Source organism: Dendrobium catenatum, unplaced genomic scaffold, assembly GCF_001605985.2.
Source record: "Dendrobium catenatum unplaced genomic scaffold, ASM160598v2 fragScaff_scaffold_113, whole genome shotgun sequence".
NCBI classification, from domain to species: Eukaryota; Viridiplantae; Streptophyta; class Magnoliopsida; order Asparagales; family Orchidaceae; genus Dendrobium; species Dendrobium catenatum.
Window position 1 is genome coordinate 143,090 of NW_021318575.1, and position 16,452 is coordinate 159,541.

Consider the following 16,452-nt stretch of genomic DNA (forward strand, 5'->3'; position numbering starts at 1 on the left):
AGCCTAAGATTTCCAAAATTCGGATAACATTATGACATTCAAATGTCCAATAAACAATCTATGATCAAGGGGATCAACATCGGCCTTCATTTAAACCACTCCCACCTTATCCTTGATCTTCTCCCTATTTACTAGCTAGCCATGCACTCCCACCTTACCATTGATCTTTTTTCTATTTCATGATCAGAAAACTATAAATAGAACACTCATTCCTCATGGAGAGGGGGATGGAGGGGTACCAAAGCAAGAAAGGAGATGAAGAGAAATTGCCACCAAGCTCCTTCTTGTCTACATCTCGGCCATCGACCGTCATTGGATTGACGCTGAACTTCCTCTTGGCCACCAGCTGAAGTTGGACTTTTGCCCGGCCATCCACTGACGTCAGACTTTTGCCCGTCCACCGACCGACGCCGGATTTCCGATTGTCCATCAAATGACACCAAACTTCTGCCTGGTTACTAATTAATACCAGACTTCCATCTAACTTTCATATTTTGTTGGACTTTCACTAGACAGGTCTTTTTGACCTCCATTGTCTGTCGACTATGATCCTTCCAAGCTCCATTGCTAGACAACGATCATTCCGACCTCTGTCGCCAGACAATGGTACGTCTTTCCTACCTTCGTCACTCGCCAACTATGGTCCTTCCGACTTCCATCTCCAGACAATGGTCTTTCCGACCTTAGTCGCCCGCTGACTACGGTCCTTCTGATCTCTGTTGCCCTTCGACTATGGTCCTTCCAAGTTCTGTCGCCATACAACAGTCTTTCTGACCTCCGTCACCTTCTTACTACGGTCCTTTCAATCACTGTCACCCAACTATGGTCTTTCCGACCTCTGTCACCTACTGATTATGATCATTCCGACCAAGCGAGCATGTCAATAGTAATTCTTCCAATTCCCACCATTTATTGCATTCTATATGAAGTAAATTTGTTACATCAAGCCAAGGTCTTCCAAACAATAAAGGTGCTCATTTGTAATCAACTGCAAATACTAATGAATTCATTCAAACTGAGTTGGACCCTGTCGTTTATCCCTTTTTAGGATTTTTCACATAAAAATCTTAGTGTCTCTTATAAATAATACACCCTCTCTTTTTAGCTGATTGTGTGTTGGATCTTCATACAAAGCTAAGACGTTAAACTTTATATTTCTCTATCGCCGTGAATATTTCAGGATGCAACAAGTGCCAATGATGAATAAGATGATATATGGTCATTAATAAATAGGTATAATAACCATATCACCCAAAAAAAATTATTTGAAGAAATTGTTGAAAACATTAAACCGCAAGTAAGGATGGTTAAGATAATGTTCACATTATGATAGTGAAAATATATTCATAATTTGTTGTGTATATCCATCTTATTTGTAAAATGAAAATGGCTAAAGAAATTCCATTGATTGAAAATGATGACCGGATGCATGAAGCATGTATAAAAGGAAAGGATCATCGTGAGTTCCTTCCCATTAGCAAGTCAAGAAGAATAAATAATACATTAATGCTTGTTCTTGCTGATATTTGTCGTCCCAAGGTGATATTATTTTTTAATGTTTATAAATAACTTACCATTTTTATTGATGATTGTAAGAAGATAATTTAGGTTTTATTTGGGACGGCTTTTTTATTATTTCTTAAAGCATTTTTCTAGTACAAAAATTAATTTTTTTATTTTTTATTAAAAAATTACTTTAAGAAGCAGTAAGAAAGCCATCCCAAATAAAAACTTAGATGAAACTCTTCAAAAGTATAAAGCTCGACTGATTGTGAAAAATATGAACAATAAAATGGAATTTATTTCTTAAAAAATTTTGCTTGAATTTTTAGAATTGATGCCAATATAGATATTTACATTAGTAGCTAAACAAAAATTAAGAAATAGTTCACTTAGGCTTCGTTTGATTATCCGGTACCTTTTGTAAAAGGTAGTTTAAAAAATGAAGTTTGAGGGAATGGGGTGTGTAACGGAGAAGCAAATATCAAAAAGCTTATCAAACAGTAGAAAAATGGAGTTATTGAAAAAACAATTCTGCAGAAGCGTCACATACAAACAGTGAAAAAAACATTATGTTGTTTCGAAACAGTAAAGATAAAAATAAGTTGAATCAAGCAAGAGCCCTTAGATATCATATTAACTTTTCTTAATGGTGAACTTGGGGAGGAGGATTTGTTCCTCAAACTCAAGAGTCAAAACTGTGAGTAATGGCATGGAGTATAAAATAGAAAAACTAAAGAAAATATTATATGAGCTTAAATACTTTTGCCAGGAGCATGGCAAAAAAAACTCCAAATATTATTTTCAAATTTATGCATGATCCAATAAAATATCATTTGGGCACAAAAAGATAATTTTGAAACATATGGAAGGAATGCTCAATTAGTAAATCTAGAAGAAATAATACATTAATGGAAGACCTTGCCTAAAGATTTAACCTCAACACATTTGAAAGATCTATTATACAACACTCTCCAACTAGTAGAGTCGTTAGGCCAACAAGGCTAGCTAGATCTATCAGGCTGGTGCTAAGCAAAATATAGAGACTGTTAAGAGATTTAATACGAGTCATTAAGAAGAGTTGTTAACAATATGCTGGTAGGGAGTTGGTTTTGAGCCAACAACATTAAGTAGATGGGCCATCAACGTTGAGTCAATGATTGCGAGCCATCATCCACTAAGCCAAAATATTACAGTGAATGATCATGAGCTATGAGGCTCGAGGTATTGTCTTCGATCCTTCCAAAATGGCAAGTAGAATGGGGCAGGTTGTTAGTTAAGAGTTATCATCACAATGTCGGTAGTTAGCTAATTATAAACATAAAATGAACCAATGGATGAGACTAACCTAATGGGCCTTCTTAATATTGACTTTTTAGAGGGTGTTAACTTACACTACCATATATGTGATCTTAGCGAAGAGCAAAAACAAATTGCTATAGGAGCACAATCATGATTCTCCTCCCAATAAAACTTTAATATTGCCTTAAAAAATAACATCAAAATCATCTTTCCTCTTCCACATCATCTATACAAATGGCATAAATCGTGTCAAGAATTTTTTAAATCATTTGATCATCAAACATCAGCCAAGTACATTAAAAATTTCATAATAGAATGGTTCAATTGAATGGAAAGATGATTATGATTTCAAAATGTAGAAAATTTTAAATAGCTTGAAATCAAAAGCACAAATTTTTTATGATATACATAAACATTTAATAAGGTTTCTATATGTCCTTTTATCATCATTATTCTTTTTTTTTCATGTATGAGTTGAAAAATTAAATGATTATTCTAAACATATAACTAAGAATTAAGAATTTGATGAAACTCTATCAACATATAACTCTTATATTATAAATTATCAAGAAAAATGTGATCATTTTCACAATAAAATGACTTTAATTGCATCAAAAAATAATTAAACTTACAAATTGCAGAAGAATGGTTTAAAATTTCATTACTTTAAACTTTTTTTTTTTTTCATTACTTTAAACTTGATTTAAATGTTTTTTTTCTTTTATTTGGCTCATATTCTAAACATAAATTTCATTAAAACTCTTCAGTAGTCATCACATTTTTACAGAAATTTCTTCACAGAGCTCTCATTAAATATTATTTGTATTGTAATTTAAATCTCAATCAGATAATCTTCTTTATTTCATATCATGAATATATTTTTAGCATATTTATAACAAAAAGGTAACAGAATAAACAACCAAAAATAACCTCCAAAATTAATGAAACTATTAAAATGGTCCATACTAAGCCTCATTTGATTGGGCTGTTGCTGTTATAAAAATTTATTTAAAAACAGTTGCAGAGAAAATAGAATTTCAAAAAAAATAAAAAAAATTGTCCGAATAACGGAGTTAAGTGCATAATGTTGATTGATAGAGATGAGATTGAAATCGAGCTTCAAAATATTGGTAGAGAATTCCAAAGGTGTTGAATCAAAAGCATTGGCTATTGATGATCTGTTGAATGTATTAGATAATTTTCATTGATGAAAAATAAGAAAAAAAAAACTTCAAAGCCTTATCGAATAATCCTTGAATTCTTTACATGTTTAATGAATAGATAATTATTGTTAACTACACCTGAACGGCTCAAGTTCAAGAACTTGCCACGTCATCAAACAGCATTCTTGTTATGTCGTTACCTGCCTGTATCTCTGTATTTTGTCTATATATAGAATATTGTAATCTCTCCTTACATGAATGAAAATTACTTTAATCTTCCTTGTCTCAGGCTGTGTACGCTCGCTACTTTCTACATGGTATCAGAGCCTCTTTAAACCCTTCTCCCTGTTTCTTTCTTTCCCTCCCTGTTTCTCCTTTTTCAATCCCGCAACTAAGTGGCCCTAGCTCCGCTCATGGCGTCCCCACCCTCCTCTCAGACATCCGACGCCTCAACATCTACGACATCACAGCCAATGCCGCAAATCCATACTGTCCCAGCCACCCTCAAATTCCTGATGACCACCATCAAGAACGTCATTACTCAACCACTATCCATAGACAACTTTCCGGTTTGGCGAACTCAGGTAATAAAACTTTTCAGAGCAAATTCTTACGAAGGTTTCTTGGACGGATCCTCTCCTCCTCCGCCCAAGAACATCGCCGACTCTACCGGTCAGATGATACCAAACACAAAAAACGCCGAATGGCTTCACGTGGACCAGAATCTTGCAGCATCCTTGTACTCCGTCATCTCCTCTACTATCCTTCCCTACGTCCTCTCCGTCGAGCATTGCTCGGACATTTGGACCACGCTCGATCGACGTCTTCAATCAAGCACCCGGTCAAGAATTGCTCAACTCCGGCATGAACTTCATTATTTGTCAATGAAAGACAAAAATATGACTCAATACCTACTCGACATTAAATCCAAGGTCGACTCCTTAGCTACAGCAGGTGCTCCTCTCAATGCCGAAGATATCATCCATTACACTCTCGACGGTCTTCCCAACACTTACCAAGCCTTCAAAACTGTGATTCATACAAATCTGCAACCATTAAGCCTGGATGATCTCTACACTCTTCTTTGCAGCGAGGAATTGAATCTTGCGCGCGAAACGTCAAGGGAGCTTCAATCCCTTCAAACATCCGGAAACTCTATGGCCCTCACGGCATCTCGTGGTCGTGGACGCAATCGCTACAACAACAATCGAGGTCGTAACACATCTCAGAACCGCTTGCCGCAAAACAATTCCAACCACAATCGCCGCAACTCCACACCAAGAAATCCCGTCAACTGCCAAATCTGCGGGAAATACAGTCACTCGGCAGTCAAGTGCAGGCATCGGCACGATGAGCAGTACAACACCAAACAAAACACAGCTGCTCTCTTCAGCACGCCAAACCCATCCTCATCAACGGAATGATTTCTTGATAGCGGCGCCTCTTCCCACCTACTGCCGACCCAAACCAATTCCAAACAACTCAAGCATACACCGGTACTAATCAGGTAATTCTTGGAAACGAACAACAAATTCCGATCCACAACACAGGTAGAGGTATCCTCCCCACGCCCCAAGGTACGCTAATGCTATCAAATCTTCATTTAGTTCCAAATCTTTCATTCAATTTGCTATCTGTTCATTAGCTAACAACAGATAACAAATGCCTTATAACTTTCTCTCCAAATGGCTATGAAATTAAGGATCAGAGGACTCTCCGCCCTCTTCTCAAGGGTCCATGTATTAACGGTCTTTATCCGCTGCACTCCGCCTCACCGAAACCAACACACCCGTCCAAGCTCGCGCTTTTATCAATTCAAGCGATTCCGGATCTCTGGCACCAAAGGCTAGGCCACCCCTCCGCTCAAATCATCTCCGGCTTGGCTCTACATCACAAAACAATTTGTAATTCATCTACTCGGTCTATGTGCAATGTCTGTAGAATGGCAAAAAGCCAGCATCTCCCTTTCCCTAACTCTAACACTGTTAGTAAAGAATCTTTTCATCTTGTTCACTCTGATATATGGGGTCCGTTTTCCGTGGCGTCTAATAAAGGTTTTCGCTATTATATCTCCTTCATAGACGATTTTTCTAAATATGTTTGGATCTATCCACTGGTTCGCAAGTCTGACGCCTTAACTAGTTTTCTTGAATTTCATCGTCTCATTGAATGTCAATTTAATACTCGCATCCACACCCTTTGCACGGACGACGGAGGCGAGTTCACCGGGAATAATTTTAAAACTATTCTTAAACACCTCGGCATTGTTCACCAATTCACCTGCCCCTACTCCCCACCTCAAAACGGCGTCACCGAACGCAAGCATCGCCACTTAACCGAAACTACTCGGGCTCTCCTTATTCAGACGCACATAGCTCAACACCTATGGGTGGATACCATTCTGACAGCTGCTTACTTAATAAACCGGCTACCCTCACCCAATACTCTCAACAAATCCCCTCACGAACTCCTTCACGGCCACCCACCCTCCTATGATAACCTCAAGGTCTACGGCTGTCTATGCTACCCTTGGCTGAAGCCATATGCCAAGAATAAACTCTCACCACTATCGCAACCTTGTACTTTCATCAGTTACGCCAGCCCTCAAAAAGGCTATCAGTGCCTTGACAATAATACCAACCAAATTTACACATCACGCCACGTGATCTTCAATGAGGCCGTTTTTCCCTTTCACACAGCCACCGCAACTCATTCCTCTTCTAAAAACATTCAGCCCAACATACCCACTATGCTTTTAGTCCCTTCCACTGGCTTACCTATCACGCTTAATCAAAATACATGTCCTATACCAAATCCGTCACACATACCCATTGCTGTTACTCAACACACCACTCTGCCTCCGCACAATGATCCCGCTCCCGTTATCTCTCAATCCCCTACTACCGTGATCGACAACCTTTCGCCCCAACCCAATATTCCTACCGGCCACACTGCTAACTCGTTCCAAAATCGGCAAGCCAAACCCAAACAGATTTTCGACCTCGCTCACATTCTTCAACCAATTGAACCCACTACCTACAATGAAGCCTCAAAATCTAAACACTGGCGCCTTGCCATGTCGCAAGAATTTCAAGCACTACAAGAACAAGGGACATGGGAACTAGTCCCTCCCGCATCCAACCAAAACATCTTCGGATGTAAGTGGATGTTCCGCACAAAGCTCAACTCAGACGGCACCATCGCCAGGTATAAAGCCAGACTCGTCGCCAAGGGCTTTAATCAAGAACACGGGATCGATTACACAGAAACCTTTAGCCCCGTCGCTAAAATGCCTACGGTTCGCGTTTTTATTCTCATTGCTTTACACTATAAGTGGAACATTCACCAACTTGATATTTCCAACGCTTTTTTACATGGAACACTATCTGAAACTGTTTGCATGCAGCAGCCGCAAGGCTTTCAAGACTCTCTCCATCCAAACTACGTTTGCAGGCTCAAAAAAGCTTTATACGGACTCAAACAGTCACCCCGCGAATGGTACGCTACCCTCTCCAATCATCTCATTACATTCGGTTTTAAGCTTAGCCCCGCCGACCCATCTCTCCTCACATACCAAAATGGCAAAACCCGCATGTACATACTTATTTACGTCGACGACATTCTACTTACTAGCAATTCCCAGTCTGAACTCAACCGTCTCCTCACCAACCTTCACTCCCGTTTTCACATGAGAAACCTCGGCACGCTAGCCCAATTTCTGGGCATCCAATCCATCCCCATCCCAGACGGTGTTATCCTACACCAAAAACCATATGCTCAACGCATATTGGATAAGGCCGGCATGCTCAACACCAATCCCGTTTCATCACCCAGCTCCTGCAAAATCAATCTCACCGCCCAAGCACAGGAAAACTTTTCCAATCCCCATCTCTATCGTCAACTCCTCGGCGCTCTTCAATACCTTACTCTAATCAAACCCGATATCCAGTTCACCGTCCAAACTTTAAGCCAACACATGCATAAACCGCTCAACAAACATTTTGACGGGCTCAAACGGCTGCTTCGTTACATCAACAGCACAACCAACCTTGGTATTCCTCTCCGACAAGGTCCTCTTCAATTACAAGGCTTCTTGGACGCCGACTGGGCAAGCGACTCCGACGACCGTCGCTCTATATCAGGTTATTGCAATTTCTTGGGACCCTCTCTTATTTCGTGGCAGGTGAAAAAGCAAACAACTGTAGCTCGCTCGTCCACCGAGGCCAAATACCGTTCACTTACAATGGAGGCAGCTGAAGTACTTTGGCTAAGGCAACTTCTAGCAGATTTTCACTCACCGCAAACAACACCAACTATCATTCATTGTGACAACACATCTGCCATTGCTCTAGCTAACAACCCAATTTATCACGCTCGCACCAAACACATAGATGTCGATTGTCACTTCATCCGGAACAACATTCAAGCTAAACACACCTCGGTACACCACATTTGTACCAATGATCAGATCGCTGATATCTTCACCAAGCCACTTCCCATTCTCCGGTTCAAACAGTTAACAAGAAAACTCACTGCTGAGTCATCATTGGTTTGAAGGGGGTTGTTAACTACACCTAAACGGCTCAAGTTCAAGAACTTGCCACGTCATCGAATGGCATTCTCGCTATGCCGTTACCTGCCTGTATCTCTATATTTTGTCTATATATAGAATATTGTAATCTCTCCTTGCATGAATGAAAATTACTTTTGTCTTCCTTGTCTCTGGCTGTGTACGCTCTCTACTTTCTACAATTATTACATGATTTTTAAAGGCTTGCTTTTATTGTTGTAATATCATATGATCGTCATTCAACGGTGTAGATAAAAGCATCCGTGCGATGGAGTCTTTTCTCTTGTAATTAACCTTAGCTGTACAAAAATTTTAAGAGCAGCAAAATAATAACGGTTAGATAGAAATTATAGTTGTGATTTAAAAAACAAAAAGAACTATCTCAAATGAAGTTCAAGGCTTTGTTTAGAACAATTTTCTTACTATTTTTTAAAGCATCTTTTTAATATAATTTTTTATATTAAAAAATTACTTTATGAAACAGTAAGAAAGAAATCTCAAATGAAATATATACTCTTATTAAGGCTAATGTTAATTTTCCAAAATCTAAGCATCGATTCCAACAAGTGCTAGATGCGTTTTAATTAAAACAAACAAAAAAAATCCAACTAACTTCAAGCCAAATACATCGCAATAAACAATCAGAAGTGCAAAATAAACAGCGTCCATCTTCTTAAAATCTTCATAGCAACTATATGTTTTGCACACAATTGATGCTGCAATGTCAATTAGTCCTTCTGCACTGCTAAAACAATGTATAATAAGAGAAAAATTCCACCAAGGAAAAATGGAAAACATCTTTACGCCAAAAAAAAACCCCAACAGACATTAAAGGCATGAAACCAGAGCTTAACAGGTAATCTCACCATTTACTTCGGATAACCAGAATATCCAGGTGGAGGATAAGCAGCTTGAGGATAAGCAGCTGGAGGGTAGCCCGCATATGGAGCCTGAGGTGGAGGAGGGTAACCATAAGCTGGTGGAGGAGGATAGCCAGCCGAAGGTGGTACAGGTTGGTCAAATCTGGACATCTGTTGAGCTGGGGGAACGGCCATCATTGGCTGTGGCCCAAACTTTACATCTCTCTTATCCATTTCGACCTTGTGCTGTGTCTGCACTTGTGCAGCAACCAAACGTATCAGCATGATTTAGGTATCATTTGAGGGGAAATTATAGGTTCGGACACCGGACACAGCTTACCGTTTGGTACTTTACAGTACTGAGCTCGATACTATGAAGTACGGAGCTCAGTACTGAGCAGTACCAAGCATACTGAGCTTGGTACTGCGGTACTGCTTGGTATTGCTTAGTAACGAGTTCAGTACCGAGTAGAGGGTGATGTGGCGCATTTTTATTGGCTCTGGATGGCGTCCGGTGTCCGAACCCAATAATTTCTCTCATTTGAGACAGCTTTCTTAGTGCTTCTCAGTTCTCAAAGCAGCTTTTTAGTATAAAAATTAAAAATTTTATACTAAAAAGCTGTTTTAAGAACCAGTAAGAAAATTGTCCCAAATGAAACCTTAACGAAACCAAATCAGAAGGCTAAAGAAATTGGAAACAATGTTGTACAGTTTATATTACCTGCATGCAAGCACAGACCCTGCAAAAGGAAAGAAATAATATTAGTTTAAGAATTCATGGAGACCAACTATGGTGCTTAAAATAGGGTAGTCTTACGTGCAGTAAACGAAGTCTGAGAGGCAGTTCAGTATCTGAGAAGCTTCTTGAAGTTCATCACTACCAACAATCATGGCTACAAGAGAAAAAATGCAAGCGACTTGCTGAAGGCAGAACATAAATCCCTGCATATTAAATAGGACAAAAGGAAGAGCCTTGAGCATTTGAGATATGGGAAGGGAAGGCAGAGAAAGGGGATGTTAAGAGAGCAACATACAATGATGCAGTTATCACATTGCGTAGTCTGTATATTAAACTCATCTTGAAGCAAGAAGCGGGTGGAAGCCACCGAATTGCCAAAGCAGAGGAAGACCTAAGGAGAAAATGATGGTCAAGTTTCAGGTAAAATTTACAGATAATTAATGATGAGATCAGGCTTGCCATATATTTATAAAAAAATCTGCAATGCACTTTTATATGCATGAGGGGAGATAGATTAGCGTAAAACTAGAACGTTTTCAACAGGACTTAAATAATTTATGTACTACTAAAATAATCTGCGATGGAATAATCGATACTCTCAAGTATGCTATGATGCATAGACACGAATACGACACGACACGACACAGGACACGTCAATTATTGAAAATAAAAGACAGACACAGGTTGAACAAGGTATTATAGTTTTTATATTTTAAAAATAGCGTATAAAAATTTAAAAAAAGTATAATTTTAAAAATAATTTAGAAATAATAAGTCATTTAACTAGAATTTGTATTTAAAATAATTAATATTAAAATGTCGAGAGTCGGGCGCCGATGCAATTTATCAATCATCGAGAGAGGAGATCAAAATACCTTCAGTGCCAAAGAGAAATAAAAATGAGAATATTCGATGAATGGGGAATTAAGTGCGAGCAATTGATTTGGCATTGTAGATAGGAAATAATAAATTTAATTTTTATTTTTTAAATAAGTAAAAAAATTTAAATACAAGAAATTATATTTTTAAAAAAATTATAAAATATTTAAGATACGCGTGTTGGACACACAAGTTCAATTTGTATTTAATATATTTTAATCGGACACATTTTCGGCGTGTCCAACATGTGTCAGTGTTGGAGGCGTCTTGTGTCGGATACGTGTCAGACACTGCACACCTCTTTAAGGAGAAGTGTCAGTGCATCATAGCAAGTATATTGTCACCAACTACTCGGTTAAAAATGAAATATAGAGACTAAAACTCAATTTTTATTAAATTTATCAATATTATAGGCCTTCCCATTATTGCAATGAAATGTGTGGGCTTCATTGTCTCTACAGGAGGAGAATGCAGAAAAAGCAGCTAAAGGTCAAGATAATCCTACTTACCTAAAACATTGGTACAAAAAGTTAAAACCATATAATCTTGAAGTCATTGGACATGTAATCAATAAGAATCTGTTCAACTTAACAGTGAAAAGCAAAAATAACAAATACATCGTTTGTTGGGTTTATGAAGCAGGGCAAGCAGTAGCTTCATAGGCCTCTAGTTACTAGAGAATATTGAAATTGGCATATGAGAAGTAAAGATAAACATCACATATACATCTGTTGTATATATTGGATTGTATGTGCAAAAAAAAAAAGCACAAAAAATGTGATGTAAGGAAAAGAATAATTAGTAGTTGAGACGATGATGTTTATCCAATTCACAAGTAGAGCATTCAAATTTGAAGGGAAGGAGGCGATAAATTCCGAAAGTTGAGGGGTAGGAACATAGCTGAAGTGGTGGTTCCATTAATAAGAAAAAAAGATTTAGCTAAACGTGGACGAAGTGTCAGTTGTTAGGTGATACATATATTTAGATTAAGGACCGTCAGTAATTATCTTCTTCAAGATGAGATAATAAAAAATGGTTAAGTTCAATAAATGGTTATAAAATAATTACAAAATATAGTAAGATAGTGTATGGATAATAAATTTAATAAAAATTCAAGAAGCATAATACATCCAAGACAGTAGGATATCTATAAAATAATTACAAACTATAGTAAGATAGTGTATGGAAAATTATTTGTTCTTTAAAAAAAACCATGGATAACCATCACCGATAACGATAAGTGGTAGAGAAGACATGCTCCACAAAGAAAATAACTGTTTATTGCATATCATATGTCAAGATGCACCGAACTCTGAAACTCAGGATGTACCAATACAAATTACGATAATAGAGCTCAAGGAAGAAACTAGCTATGAAACTCCTAGGCATTTGATTGCTGGAGAAATCAGTCATATTCATCATGAAGAATCGTAGTGCAGATAGAACTAGATAAAGATAATAACACAAAGCAATCTATGAATACATTCTGGATAGTCTGGCGATAACTATATTTTTGCTAGTACCATTCACATAAATGATTGATGCAAATACAATGTAAATAGACTTTTATAACCCTGCTTAGGGGTGTTAATAAATAACTCGACTCGAAAAATTCAAGTTTGATTTGACCTACTTAACTTTCGGATTGGGTTCAAGTTGTTCTAAAACCCTAAAATTGACCAAATTTTATTCAAGTTTCAGTTAAACATGTCAAGTTTCAGTTAAATTGGCCATTTTCGAGTTAAACGAGAGATATTTGGGTTAAACGGGTCATGTTTATTTAAAAAATTACATGATCTATATGATAAATGAGTCCAAATAAGCCAAATTTGGGTTGGTTGGCTTCTATTCGAGTCATTCAGTTTAAATATTTTGATTCATATGATAAACAGGTCAGATTCATATAAGCTTCTTTGGGTCATGCCAATTTCGGGTTACGCTAGAGACGACCCACCAATCCGAATTGATAGTCCCACCAACACCAGCCTGTCCTCCTTGACCACAACCACCCTATCACCCCTTGAACTAGTAGCAATGGGAGTACTGATCATGGTTGAAGATTAAGGATTGGAGAGTTTTGTAATGCAAAAAACACAAAATAAAATGGTACCAAAGTTTGGAAATATGAAGTTAGTTGTTAATCAAGATTGTATACCATGAAGAGTGGAGTAAAATTAGAGAAAATTTTACAACCAAAAACTCTTCATTTTTTCCCAAAAAAAAAACTAAATCAATAATAAAGGGTTGATGATACAGATCAATGGTGGGGCTTGAAAATATGAAGATGAAAAGGAATATAGATGGTATTATTCATATGAATAATAATGAAAGCTACAATAATTATCGGGATAGAAGCTCAACAAAGTCTCCAAGAATGAGAGAGCCATTAAACTCTATCTCTATATTACTCTCAAGCAAAACTGATCACATAATTCAACCCAATCTATTTTCAATATATGGAGTGCATATTTATAAGCCTTTTTCCTTTGCATAAAAAAATAACTTACATTCAATTAGGTAAAGGACACTTCATAATCACATGGAATTTTTAATTCCAAACTTAATGCCTGATTGCTTAGTTCTACTTCAAAATAGCTTGGAAATCATTTTTTAATTAAATCGTTTTTGGCATAAATAACCAAGACCTTCCTTCCTACATTGCACCTGGCACCTCTAAGGAGACGTACACGAGAGAAAGGGGAGGTTAAACCGTGCAAGCTTCCTTGTATGGAGATTTTGATAAAGCATATAGGGAAAGGGAGTGGCGCATATAGATGTCTTCATATTGATTAAGTTCTTTTTTGCTTGATCCCACTCTTGATGAATATAATGTGCTAATATCTTCTTTATTTTGATGATAACAATGAAAGCAATATCTTTCCATACATGATACATATACCATGATGTTAACTTGATTCTTTTTATATTTGAATAATAATGATGCAATCAACTTCATTATGTGGATGGTGATGATGAAGACAATACTAATATATCCATAAGTAAATGATGACGATGAATTGATTTATTTTCATATATTGATGATGATGAAGATTAATATTTTCTTTCTTTATTCTTTCATCATTCTACCCTACCTCAAAAACTCTACTCCATAGAGTAAAAACAATTGTGGTAGTTTAAGTCATATATTGCATGTGTAGAAATGGAAGTAGATACATCCAAATGGAACAAGGATAGCAAGAAAATGGAAACTAAAATTTTAAAAGAATGAAACTAGAACTAGATACCTACTATTAAACTCAACAAAAGGAAATAAATTTTTAATTCCAAGTGACATTCTAAGATGAGTTGAATCTAACCAAGATCAAAACTAGCTAGCAACCGAGTCCTCAACTTCTTATAAGATTGACAAGAGGGAAAACAATTGACTTTGTGCAAGACCAATAACAACTATAAAGAACATTACCGATAAAGAAAGAATAAATTTTCTCTCCGAACAATATTCCAAATAAGTTTGATCCTCAACTATAAATTAAACAAAAGATGAGAACCAAGTTTAACTATATGTATGATTGATGATAGAAAAATAAAATTAATTTTGTTAAGAAAAAGAGCAATAACTAAAAGGAATTTTGGAAGCACAACCAAGAGCAAAATAAATGTTGAAAGAAACATATTAAAAGAAGAGGATCACATGCACTAGGTGTTCCAGATTTTAGCCTGATAACAAATGATAAAGATTAGTAAGGATTGGAAAAAATAGAGATGTAAGAAAGATGGATGGCATTGTTCATTTAATTAATAATAATGAAAGATACTAATAATTATTTTGAAGGAAATTCACCACGGCCTTCATGAATTTAGGGTTACTAAGCTCCATCTCAGTATTTCTCTCAAGCAACACTAGTAACATAATTCAGCCCAATATACTTTTCATACAAGCTGGTGTGCATATTGGTAAGTCTTTTTCCTTCACATGTAAAAAGTTAAAATCAATTTAATTAAGAAGAGTGGCACTTCATAATCACAGAAAATTTTTTATTACAAACTTGAGTGCTTGATTGTTTGTTTAATTCTCCTTTAGAATAGTTTGAAAATAATCTCATAATTGGATCTCTGATTGAAATAAATAATCAAGCCCTTCCTTGCATCTAGTGCCTTAAAAGGAGAGAAGAGAGAGAGGGGTGTGGTTAACTATACAAGCTTTCTTGTATGGAGATTTTGGCCAATCACTTATGAAAGGAGAGAGTGGATTCATATTGATGTCTTCATGATGATTAAATACTTCCTTGATTGCTCTCATTCTTGATGAATATGATAATAATTATTGAATGCTAATAGCAATTTCTTTCCATACATTTACGATGATGATGATGATATTTTGATTATTTCCATGTTTGGATGACAATGCTGAAGATAATAAATACCTTTCATTATGTGGACAGTGAAAGATGAGGACAACATTAATCTTTCCATATTATAATTATAATAATGGATCTAATTTCTTTCCATGTATGGATGATAATAAAGATTACTATTTAACTTCTTCATTAGGCATCATGAAGATGGAAAGGTCAGTTCTTGATTGATCATGGAGCAATGGAGATCTGCAAGATTGAAAGCAAACACTAGCTAGGTAAGAGGTAAATCTACATGCAACAAGGAAGAATAAAGAGGCACATATGTTAAGTGAAATAACATGCAAGAAGAGAAAGCGGCACATATGTTGAGTGAAATAACATGCAAGAAGAGAAAGCATACAAGCATAGAGCAGCGAGTAAGGGAATGCTATAGGGCCCATCAGCAGTGGAATCCACTGCAAGCAAGTATGCACGCATGTGTGAGCTACGAATTCATGCACTTTGGGTGTGAATGATGTGAACCACTGATGCAATCAAGGCTAGCTATTTTTATGTTTTCTTTATTTTCCACGTGAGTTTCTAGCTATCTTTCTATTGTGGTTGTTTGTTCCCTACTGTCTTTTCGTTTTCCCTGCTGCCCACTCGGTTTCCATTCCACATCTATCTTTCTTCTCTAAAATAATTCTAAGTTTTAAGTTGTGTCGTGTCTTGTTCTATTATAAGTTGTAAATGATGTTAGTATTGCTCAATTGTTGTGTTTGTTTGAGTTATTTAAAGTTTATGTGAATGAAAAAGGAAGTGCTTTTTATTTGCATTCCTAGAGCAAAGTTTGTTTTTAGGTTGCATCAATTTGGTAAATTGTTACGGTCAAGGCTAGCTATTTTTAGGGCTGCAAATGAACCGAGCCGAGTATGTGAGTGTTCATGTTTGTGTTTGTTTATTTTTAGCTTATTCAAGTTCGGTTCGTGTTTGTGTTCATGTTTGATTCGTTTAAATTAATGGTGTTCATGTTTGGTTTGTGTTCGGTTCGTTTAGCGTTTATCGAGCTTTAAACAAACAAGCCTTAACGAGCTCTGTTCGTGAACATATTTAGCAAATTTTTTTAAACATCAAACAAGCA

The 16,452-nt window shown here is 36.6% G+C and overlaps 1 protein-coding gene across 4 annotated transcripts in view; it reads right to left on the reverse strand.

Moving 5' to 3' along the window:
- Window positions 1-9,066: 9,066 nt before the first annotated feature.
- Window positions 9,067-16,452, reverse strand: part of LOC110104926 — a 28,713-nt gene continuing 21,327 nt past the window's right edge. Inside the window, exons 5-9 of one of the 4 annotated variants that reach the window (XM_020834229.2) lie at window positions 10,430-10,525; window positions 10,213-10,337; window positions 10,117-10,135; window positions 9,402-9,647; window positions 9,067-9,272 (exon numbers count right to left, since the gene is read on the reverse strand). In XM_020834229.2, the coding sequence (XP_020689888.1) occupies window positions 9,405-9,647; window positions 10,117-10,135; window positions 10,213-10,337; window positions 10,430-10,525 (483 nt within the window). In that variant the 3' untranslated portion in view covers window positions 9,067-9,272; window positions 9,402-9,404. Of the gene's footprint in view, window positions 9,648-10,116; window positions 10,136-10,212; window positions 10,338-10,429; window positions 10,526-16,452 lie in introns of all 4 variants that reach the window. The other 3 variants (XM_020834227.2, XM_020834228.2, XM_020834226.2) reach the window with 3 other exon arrangements.